This window comes from Lycium ferocissimum, chromosome 1, assembly GCF_029784015.1.
Source record: "Lycium ferocissimum isolate CSIRO_LF1 chromosome 1, AGI_CSIRO_Lferr_CH_V1, whole genome shotgun sequence".
NCBI lineage: Eukaryota > Viridiplantae > Streptophyta > Magnoliopsida > Solanales > Solanaceae > Lycium > Lycium ferocissimum.
The window spans coordinates 53,597,876-53,609,765 of NC_081342.1; the positions used below are offsets into that span (position 1 = coordinate 53,597,876).

The window sequence follows — 11,890 nt, forward strand, 5'->3', positions numbered from 1 at the left end:
TCAATGGGAACATATTGTGAAGGGTTTTATGAGATCGACATTGTGGAATGGTATGAATTTTGAGAAGTTATAAGTTAGAGGTTTTCTTGCCATTCGAATGAAACATAGAGAAGAGAGGATTGAAAAAGAGAGTGTGAGGAGGTTAGCATGTGGGCGGGGATTTTGAAAAGAGTAGACACAATTTGGCAGTTAGAAACCACATCAATCAATGATTTTAATACCAAAATAGGTTACAAGGGGCAAAGGGATACACCCTGATTTTGAATTGAAAAATTCGCAGTTTGATTGGGTATGTAGTGGGTGGCACAGACTTGTAGTCAGCAAAATGGCTATGATTGACTCCACGTGCCGATTAAAACGGTCCAAATATACCCCTGAACTTTTAACTATAATTTAAAGTTATCATCACATTAAAACTCCATTAGAAATCAATGACAAATTGAGACTTTTCATGTCCGTTGGATAATATATATTAAGCCAAATGTTTATTAAAAAGCATACATCTTATAGAATAGAAGCAATGTATACAGTCATACATCCACAGAACAAGATAGGAAATTCTTAAGGAAACAGAAAAAGGTCCTACATAATAGGAGCAATTATAAGATTTCATATCAAGCTGGTACTTTAGTAAGCTTCTCGTAAACTCATATGCCACCACACCCAGGCTATAGATATTACTAAATAAAAGTCTGACCTAAGCCTTTGATTCAGAAGCAGAAGCCATAGTTATTGGCTGAAAACCATGATCAAGACTCGCTTTCCACACTTTTTCGATGTCAAACATCATGTTCCCACACTCATGCTCATGCCAATCTTCAAGTGCGTGTAAAATTCCAGCTATTCGCCATGCGCTCATCACTCTTCTTGGTAGCCAATTCTATTGGTATAAAAAGAAGAAAGTTGAGATGCTTAATGATCAATAAAAAGGATCAAATTAAGAAAAAAGAAATTAAGGGAATTGTAGAATGATTCTAACCTCACAAGAATCCACATTTTCAAAGTGTTTTGCAGTAATCATTGCTGGTGTGTGAAAGTAGAAGCAATCCTTGCGTGTTTTTCTTGGTGGGAATTGTGAAAATGGAATGAACAATGTTCCTTTTGGTGCTTTCGATTGTTCATCTTCACTCAATCCATCCCCTACTAGCCATATCTGCAATAAACAATGCTTTAATAAAAAACATTTTTTTTCCGGTATGTATAGGAGGTTTGTGTTATAAAACATGATTTTTCCACCTCATTCTCACCGAACCGCCCCTCACTGCCATAACGTACGACGGGAAACAGGACCTCACTGAAATGCTGGGAAACTTCCTAATTTTTTCGTGTGAAAACTCTACTATTTTTTCTTTTCTCACTAATTCAATCAAAATATCCGTGGGAATAACCACTAAATATTTTCAGTGGGAAAATAGGGATTTTATAGTAGTGTTGTTTTTTAATGAATAATCAAGATTAACAATCTTTTCATTTCTTTTTGGCGTTTATACCTTTGAAGCATAAGTTTTTGAGGGAACCAAATTAGTTGCAGCTTCAGGAGTAAGACTTGCTTTGAGCTTCTTGTACTCTTCTTCTCGCAATGTGACGACCTATCACAATCATAATAAATGAGAGAATGGGACACCAATGTGAGGAAATTAATTCAGTGTATAGTGTCAACAGTTTAAAGAGACCTTTACTCCTCCTTGGCATAACGCAAGGGCAATGGCATTAGCAACTTTCGACAAATGTCCTCCAAGGACCACTTGGGTGGTTCCTTTGGGAATTGAGTTTAGGACCACAGCAACAGCTAGGCTACTTCCATCTACTACCTTCACTTTTATTTGAGGATGCCTTCTTATGTAAAGCTCACCATTATTATTCAGTTGCTCGTCCTGCAAAAGTTTCATGTACATATATACAAGCATAAGATTAAATTTTCAAAATGTACAAAATAAGCATTACTTTATAAGTAGGCATTTGGCCATGAAAATCAAATATTTTTTTCACTTTATTTGGAATTTTGAAGTTGGAGTTGGAGATGAAATTGTGTTTAGTTATAGTTTTTACAAAGAATATTTGATTGTTTATAAAGTGAAAAAAAATTACCGGAAAAAAGTGTGAATTTCTCATGGCCAAATGGGTCCAAATTAATCTTAGATATATATGTTACTTTACTTGCCTGATTTAAGAGTCCAAGGCTCAAAACTTTTATGCCTTTTTGGTCTGCTTCCATGATAGCTTCTTCAATCAAGTTATTAATCGTCTCTCTTTGCCATTGCATGAAGTACTGGAATGAAATCAACAGTTAGGCTAATAAAAAATTAAATAGTACTAGTAAACATAATGAAAATGTCAATAATTATTAGTATAAGTACTTACCTGTACGCGATATTTGGGGATTGCCCAAGTTTGCAAATTGAGATTCTTGAACACATTTCTCTCAACAGTAAATGTGTGACCATAAATCCAAGTAACCATCATAGACCACAATGTGACAGGCCACATTAACCAGAAATACCACTTAGAAGTGTAGGGTTCTGAGGCAAAAGAAGCAAACCCTAGCCTGAGATGGTAAATGGATTCTGGGGTTGTTAGATGTGTTAAATGCACCACATCTGGCGATTTGCCTTGCCTTTCAAGTGATTTTTCATATAATGTGTCTGAAGATTTGTCCAATGTATCGTAGATATAATCATACATTGGCATGAAAAGTGAGTAATTCGTCCTAAATTGAGTGTGATGGAGTGAATGGTACCTGTGTAATCAAAATAACTGCAGTTAGCTGAATTCATTGAGGAAAATCAAATTCTTCAGAAATTTGAGAACTTCTATGACGCACAATTCTTCATGAAGATATAAAAACTTTTTTAACTTTCAATTTTCTTTTTTCCTCGAGTAATTGTTACTAGTTTAAAATTCTATACTTTTTATGTATTTTATACTTCCGAGCCTAATAATATTGTTTGGACAAACCCGTAAGGGCTGTATCTGGCTTGATACCCATCCATATATTCAATGCTTTAGCTTGACCCAAGGAACATAAATAAGTACATATCTAATAGTTAAGTTTTTAGAGAAAGTGATCAAATATAATTTAATAGATATGGCAGTTCTAAATAAGATAAAGATTTTGGTGGTAACATTAAATTGTACTTCATTAGTTATCAACCATCTATCTCATTTTTTATTAGCCTTGCCTAATTCTTTTCATTGCTATCTCTGCATTATGTGAAAATTAAATACTTTTGGGCTCCTTAAAATTCCTTTTAAAATTCACCTCTTATACAACAGAGCTATATAATACGACATCTTAAAGTATTAGATGGTCCGAGATGTACTCCTATCTTTTAAGATTTGATCATAAAGAAAAACTAGTAACGCACAAGCACATTATTGGTCAAAACTTATCACATAACATTAAGACACGTCTAACTTTTTGTTGATACAATACCTAATTAACCATATGATCGATCTTCCTAACTTTCTACATACAAGCATTTGTAGCTACGTGCATGCATAATATTGATGAATAAAGGACAGTATATTGGTGCACCAAATGAAGATAAATGATATGACCAATAAAGGTAGAGGAATAAGAGACTTACGAGGGTGTATACATCAAGTATTTGAGAGGAGGGAAGATGGAGAACATCCACTTGGGAATGATCTCAAAGTTGCAATGTCCCAAGTTATTCATAAAATCAATATAAGTGATATATCCACCAAATGAAACTATTGAAGCAGTCCCCGTTAGCACAGTTGTGAGCTGTGGTATGGCAAACAACAAGAAGTATGCTATGTGCTCTGCAAATGGATGAATCACAGCTGCCAAAAACAAAAACAAAAAAACAGAAATTTACTTTTGAATGCAAATAATAAATACCACATGGTTTGCATTTTTCTTATTCTTTTGAGAGGCTAACATTATAATTGCAACCGTCCATATGTTAGGAAATATGACTTATTAGTCCATGTATTATCAATGTTAAGAACTTCCACTTTGGAGAAAAGTATAAGTACTTCTTAACTTGTCTCGTATTTACAGTTACACAACTATATTTTGAGCTTGTTCAATTATCACCTGAATTTTCTTTAAATGGAATAAATACCCCTTAAAACTCCCCATCGAAAAAGTTCATAGGGTATTTAAAAACTACAACTTTTCTAACCACCTATATATTGATAGATCAGGCCAATTTAAATAGTCACAAAGAGCCAAGTAATATACAGTGACATATTCTAATTATAAAAATGTGGAGATTTTTTTTTTTTTTGTGTGATTAAATGCAAGAAAACATTTTTGAGATATTAACTTCATTTTTTTGCGCAGATTGCCCTTCTCTTGGGGTGGTCTTAAATTTTTGTCCGTTAAATTGGTGGTCTTTAATTTTACCCTTCTGCCTAATACTCTGCCAGCGGCTCGAACCCCAACTCAGGAAAAAGAAAAAAATGAATTTCGCAAGGCAGAATTTTGCCTGAAGGTAAACTCTGCCTTGCGATTCTTTTTTAATGTTTGATTGAGCGGGAGTTAATCGAAATGAAATTTTTAGCGATTAAGAAAAAATTAAAATGGCCATTTGAAGGGGGAAATTAAAGACCACCCCAGCGAAGGGCAATCCTGCAACTTACCTATTAACTTCAGCCTACCTGTGTTGCTTTCAGGTTCTTCTTCAAAAATAAATCGAGTAGGTGCATTTTTGGGCCCTTCATAACGTGCAGCCCTCTGTAAGTGGGACATAATTTTAATGCGCGAATACTTTTTTAGGTGAAACAAATTCCTCTACAAAGGTAGACTGCCAAAATTAATAGCTATTAAAATGGACTGTCGTTTTCCTAATTGATATGCAGTTGAAAAATGAAAACATTTAAGAGCCCGTTTGGATTGGCTTATAAGTTGCGCATAAAATTTTATTTTTTTTTGAGTGTTTAGGTTGTACGTAAAGTTATTTGTCTTAAAATAAAGCCCAAAAATTAATTGAGTTTGTTTGGCTTAACTTATCTAGCGGTTATAAATGTTCGAAAACAACTTATAAGTTTAAAAAAATAAGTTGGACTACATCAACTTATTTTTTGACTTATAAGCCGTTTAAATTTTAAGTCGCTTTTTTAAGCTCATCCAAACATGCTCTTAAGACATGTTGTTGCATATCGTGGGATGCCAGCTGCGTGTAAAGTTGAAACTTGGAAGAGAACAGGCTAGCAGGCATGTCTTGATGAACCCACACATAAATAGTTAATTAATACTCTCGCAGTTCCATATTAATTGTTCACTTTACTAAAAATATTCGTCTTAAAATATTTGTCTATTTAGAAAATCAAGATAGAATTAATTAATTTTTTCCTATTTTGACCTTGACATTAATTGTTTTTGAAAATAACTAACATTGATTAGAGTGCAATTAATGGAGCGAGATAAGATTAATATAGTAAAAGTACACTTTTATTTATGACTTTTTAAAGGGTGTGTAAAGGGTAAAGTGAACAAGTAATATGAGACGGAGGGAGTAATGTGTTGATAAATTCACATATAAATAGTTAATTAATTATGTCCGAACGTCTTGTGAGGGTCTGTCCTACTAGGTCTAATTATTACTTTTTCCGTCCCAAAAATATAGTCTTAGTTTGAATTGGCACGAAATTTAAGAAATAAAGAAGACTTTTGAAATGTGTTAATTAAAGCAAAATGTTTTGATATCGTAATGATGACGATCGAAAGAAATCATCTCATAAAGTTAAATTGTTTTTAAATATAAAAATGTGCCAATCTTTTTGGGACAAACTAATAAGGAAAGTAAGACAATCTTTTTGGGACGGAGGGAGTACTTTTGTTTTAATTTATATGATGGTGTTTACTGGACATGAAATTTTAAAAATTAAAGAAGACGCAACCAAATATATACGAAGTATGAAAAGTATGCTTTTAAATGCACAGTATTGAGTGTTCCATATCTTTTCATTTTAAATGAGCGGCGAGTAGGGTCCTAACAAGTCATATTGTTGAAATGAGTCATTCTTTTTTTAATATACTAAAGCAAAAAGCGTGTCACATGAGATGGTACATAAGGAGTACTATTATTAACTCTAGGAGGTTCTAATATGTGTTATGAATCTCTTTTGAATTATTGGGTTCTAAGTTAATAATTTATACATGTTAAATCGATTATTTTAAGATAAATATATAGTTTGGATCAAAACTACTAGATTCTCCCGAACTTGTGTCATCTACTCTACCTCCACCTCTAATCTGCTAACAAAAAGACTTCTTTCCTTTCATTTTATGTAATGGTATTTGATTAGCTCGAAGTTTAAGAGAAAAAGAATTCTAGGACATACTAAAGATTTTGTGGTGCACAATATGTCATGATATTTCTATGGCTATAAAATATGAAGTTTAAAGTTAAATTTTTTAATTTATAAATATGTCATTCTTTTAGGAACATACTAGGAAAAAGAGAGTTATGCAACAGAGGAAGTAATAGAAATCATGCTTTTGGAAATTAATCAATGTAATTGTTGAAATGGAGGATGACTTACAAGTAATGGGTTCAGTAACAATGGATGAATGGTGATGAGAATGGTAGCGAGAGTAAAGAAAGTGGTGGTGTAAAGCTCTGTGAAGCCAATAGTAGAGAAATTCAACAGGACCAATATGGAGTAAGGCTGTCATAATAATTCCATCAGTCCTCCAGAAAGGCAAATGATGAGACTGCTCCAACTTCATATATCCATAATAGAACAACAGTCCGTTAAGTATGATCTGATCATCCCTGTAAATATTAAATAAGTTATGCCATGTTATATATCACTGTAAAGAAAACAAAAATTAGTTATGAACTTCATCGCTAATTCATCACGAAATTACTTGTAGTTAACATAATTTTATGATTATTTACACTATTTGGTGCGAAATAGGATTGGTAATGGATTTTCCTATTTACCTACGGAATATATACACACACACTACTAAAAATACAAGAATTAGCGATGAACAAATTCCGTAGCTAAATAGGAAAATCCACTACTAATCCTATTTAGCATATATATATATATATATATATATATATATATATATATATATATATACTTCCTTAGTTATATTCATTTTAATTTCCTCTTCTTGGGACCATTTTGGAAAGGGCCGAAGCTAGATATTTGTAAGGGGTTGAATAAATAGCCACTACTCAGAAAACACGATTAACGGCGGACAAATTTCGTAATCATATTTAGGTACGAATTACCGACATATTATTTAAAAATTCTCTTTGTTATGAGTAATTTAGCGATGACATTCACAGCTTATTTCTGCTTTTTTGGTAGTTACTAGCGCAAAATAATTTTGTTAGTTATATACGGATTGTTGAATTTTCATGGGACAAGGGATAATTGTAGTATATAGTGATAAAGGGGGTTTAAAAGCTGTTGTAAGTTACAAATTCAAGACATTAGTTTTTTTACTTTTAAATCGTCTAGGCATGCATAAACTTCTGGCTCTATGACTGTCTTGGTACAAGTTCAATTTAACAACTTAGTTTTCGTGCATGCAAGATGCCAGGACATGCCCACATGTCCTAGTGCAAAATTTTCAATTCTTAGAAGATAAAGCTTCAAGGATGACAGAACGAGAGTGGATAAGATTTCCAAGATTACATCTTTAGCTTTGGAAGATTTAATGGTGAAAACACAATTGAATTACCATTATTTTTTAGCGAGTTTCACACAACAATTATCAGCTGCTCTTTTTTTTCTACCAGAACCATCACTATTTGTGTATTAAAGCACATCTCCAGTTTTGATATGTATTACAATACACCTTGATATTTGAACTATCATCGATTATCTACTCAACTAAGTGTGTTTTAATACATAGTGATGATAGTTCATGTAGGAAAAGAAAACTTTTGATATGTGAGGTATGAAACTCGCAACAAAATGATAATTTAGGTGTATTTTAACTAATATCGCTTGATAAAATTTCTATACTTCGGGAAAGTTGGGCACAAAATTGGTCCTTATAGCATTTCTATACTTCGGGAAAGTTGGGCACAAAATTGGTCCTTATAGCATTTCTATACTTCGGGAAAGTTGTGCACAAAATTGGTCCTTATAGCTACAAGGTGGAGTATTTAATTATGCGCCGCGTACGGGCTGCTTATTGAATGCTGTGTCTGTACTCCCATGCAAGGATAGAGATAATGTCTTTTTCACAAAACTAACTTTGATGTATGCCCCCACCAACTCCGATTGGAGCTTTGGGCCTATTATGCAATCCCTCAATTAAAAATATCTTAGGTAGAGCCAAAAGTTTCTGACAGAATAATTAAGGCTCTTAAATTTTGCCACAACGTTATCACGTGATAGGAGAGAGGACGGGCTCATTCCTGCATTGCCGTCTAATAATAGCTCAGGCAGGTGCTTTTCTATGGTGGGGAATTAAATAAAAAGATAACGGGCTCACTTCGTTATATCTCAATTGCTCCAAATTTAGCTGTTGTTACAGATAAAAAAAACAGTTTCTGCTACTATTCAATAAAACACTTACATAGCCACTATTCAATAAAACACTTACTTCTTATGTCCTAACTTATGTGGCATAGTTTAGTTTTTCAGAGTCAAAGTTATTAAATTTGATTGTGAATTTGACATAAAATTTTCAAGTTCTTTAAAATAAAATTCACATATTTGAAAATTACTTAAGAAATACTATAAGTCACACTAATTAACAATCATAAATATGTAAAAGGCATGTGAAAAAATTGCAGTAAAAAAAAGACTCGTTTGATTCTAGAAATCCGAAAGGTGTGACATAAATTGGGTCGGAGAATATAACTTATAAGTTTTATTTGAAGTGTGACGAGACACTTTCACTCTCCAGAAGAAAATAGTACTCTTTCATTAAAAGAAAAAAAATGGTATGTAAGGGAGTATAGTAATAAGTTTTCTAGAAGCCTTGTTGAACATCATGCTATGTAAAGGCTACGTACGTACCAATTTCTTTCTCTGTCAACCTGATCAAATTCAATGCTCTTATCAACAATTCGATTATCACCCTTTGCAGTTCTGTAGCGAGATAAGGATATCCATATCTGGTTGTGAAGCATTCGGACTAGTAGAAATGGGAATATAACTAAGTATGCAAAATCCCTCTTGCTTTCATCTTCGCTCATGAAGAATGAGTGGATGCTATGGGCCACAAATGGTGCCAAAACAACGTACTACATTCAAACAAAATAAAGCACTGTCAATAATAATATTGATGACATATAATTCAACATAAACTGATTGTTGAAATTATTAGAAAAGAGAAAAAGAACAGCAACACGTGGTGATACTACTTAGTGGCTGCTGTGCATTAGAGAATAATCTACTAGAATTAGTGGTAATTAACGCCGGGACTTGTGCAAAGTGCAATATACCACATATCGGTCTCTTTCCTTTTACGTATTCAAGCAATAATGCTTATTAGCGGAAGAGAAACAGAAGAAGATAGTTCCTTAAAACCCACAACTTAAATATAACGATAATGGTCCAAATCACACCTAAATTATCTTTTTTTTTTTTTTCATTTAAAGACTCAACTATCGTATATTTTCCTTTCCAATCGACCTATCACCATCTACGTATTAAAAACACGCTAGTGCGTACGTGTTCTATATAGTTAAATGTTAATTATAATGCATTTAACAGCCTCGATATATTTTAATACATAAATGGGCGATAGTTAAAATAAAAATAATAACTAATAATGCAAGCCGAAACTCACAAAAAAATGATAGTTGACGTTTGTTTTTTACCATTAACTCTTAAGCATACATGTTTAAGAATATAGTTTACTCTCTACGGAGATATTTGGACTATGAAAAGGAGAATTATAAAGAGATTGAATTCAAGATAAACCTCGTAAAGAAATTAAGGAAGAGTACCTTGAAATTCCCAAGCCATGTCCATGGCCATTCCGTGAGAATGCCTGGTTTAGTAGCCATGTTGATTGTATTTGATAACCAAAAGATTGTTAAACTAATCAGCACTCCAAGCTTTACTAGCTCTGCCTTTGCTATGATAATAGGAATGCACTATATAGAACTCTCGTGTAAAGGCAGAGTAAATATTGTCATTAATATGCTCTCAACGCTCCCTTGTAGTAGGTGTCCACGTGTCGCTTTCACAACCTTGATCCTGCAACAATCACTTTTACTATTCATCTTTAATTTGCAGGCTCCAGCTTGCACAAATTCTCTCCGAAGATTTTCCACCATGCATAGGTCTAATTTTGGATGTGGAATATCTGTGACCGTTGTTACAAATAATTAATTGACCACGACCTTGTTTAAGTGATTTGAGTGGATCTAATGATTGAGTAACTAGGCCCGCTCGTTGGGCTTTTACTTAACGAGATCTACTTAATCTTAATCTAAGTTCAGTATGACAGTATGTGCGTTGTTTTTAACTTTTTTACTATTACATTAGTGAGATTTTTACACCTTTATAATTACTTATTGTTTTTTGTAATGCACTTTTATTGAAGGGAAAAGGGTAAAAAAATACCCCTCTACTTTGGGAAAAGGCACTACTAGAAAAAGATATTTTTCCCACCGACATTCAGGGGGAAAGTTGTGGTATAAAACATGATTTTTCACCTCATTACCATCGAACCAACTCACTAGGTAAACGCATGGTGGGAAACAGGTCCACACTGAAACGCTGAGAAACTTCTTAGTTTTTTCCGTATGAAAACACTACTATTTAAGTTTTTCCCACCGACTTCAGTGGGAAATAGCCACTAAACATTTCCAGTGGGAAATCAGTGGGAAAATAGAGATTTTTTAGTAGTGAGGGCTAAAAATATCCCTGTTACGATTTTGGGTCAAAAATACCCCTCCCGTCATTAAAGTTTTCAAATATAGCCCTACCTTAACGGAAAGCCCCAAATCACACAAAATAACACGATTTCATTTTTTTAAATCCGCTCCATACTCGACCCAACTATATACTAACCAAATGGGATGATAATTTTCTGGGGGAACTTTATGAATCACCCTATCTAGATCGCTTAGTGGGCTGGGAAAGATAGTCCAAAGTGGTCGAAATACCATAGCTTGAGAAGTAACCATCAGAGTTAACATGTGCAAGAAACTCCGCCGGTGAACTGTTCTGCCTGAGAAAATTACTACTACCACCACCGGATGATTCAAATAGACCCGTGATGCCGTAGAGGTCCACCAAGTCATGCTGGTTCAAGGCCGTGGACCCGGGGTGAGCGAGTAGTGCGAGTGAGGTAGTGGTGGTTTATTGGGTGTGTGGAGAATAGGAGAAGAAGGGTTAGGAATGACGTTGGTTTCAGTGTAGTCGGATTCAAGAAGTGCTTCTAACCAAGTTGTCGAAGCTGAAACGGGTTTAGATGGGTCGCGTTTAATGATGGAGTTAAAAAATGAAATCGGGTTATTTTGGGAAATTTGGGAATTTCCGTAAAAATAGGTTATATTTGAAAACTTTAACGACAGGAGGGATATTTTTTACCCAAATTCGTAACGGAGGATATTTTTAGCCCTTTTCCCAAAGTAGAGGGACAATTGTATTAATCACCAGTAGGCAAATAAGAACCACAACATAGATACATCACAGCTTGCTGATCAAAGTATAAGTCTGCACAAACAAAATTCCCACACTCTAAGCATCTAAAGCTAGTTACAATTAGAAGAAACAACATTGTAGAATAGGACTTAGCTTTGATGACGCTTTAACATTACAGACACAAGCTATTTCCCTAGCTATACTATCAGGTTCTCTCTGTTTTTGATAAATAAAGAAAACCTAGTATTTCGCTCAGTCTAGAGTGCATGAACTGATTTTGTATAAATCAGTTTGAGTTGCAATGCATGACTTGATTTCCCTTTGGTCTTCTGAAGGATCC

At 33.9% G+C, this 11,890-nt stretch overlaps 1 protein-coding gene across 1 annotated transcript; it reads right to left on the reverse strand.

Moving 5' to 3' along the window:
- Window positions 1-490: 490 nt before the first annotated feature.
- Window positions 491-10,187, reverse strand: LOC132055473 (very-long-chain aldehyde decarbonylase CER1-like). Its single transcript, XM_059447321.1, has 10 exons — window positions 9,903-10,187; window positions 8,968-9,194; window positions 6,517-6,749; window positions 3,588-3,807; window positions 2,362-2,737; window positions 2,162-2,269; window positions 1,674-1,874; window positions 1,491-1,589; window positions 980-1,153; window positions 491-880 (listed from the first exon to the last, which is right to left on the reverse strand). Exons 1-10 carry the CDS (start codon window positions 9,960-9,962, stop codon window positions 698-700), a joined length of 1,881 nt encoding a protein of 626 aa, XP_059303304.1. The 5' UTR covers window positions 9,963-10,187; the 3' UTR covers window positions 491-697.
- Between the last annotated feature and the right edge of the window lie 1,703 nt (window positions 10,188-11,890).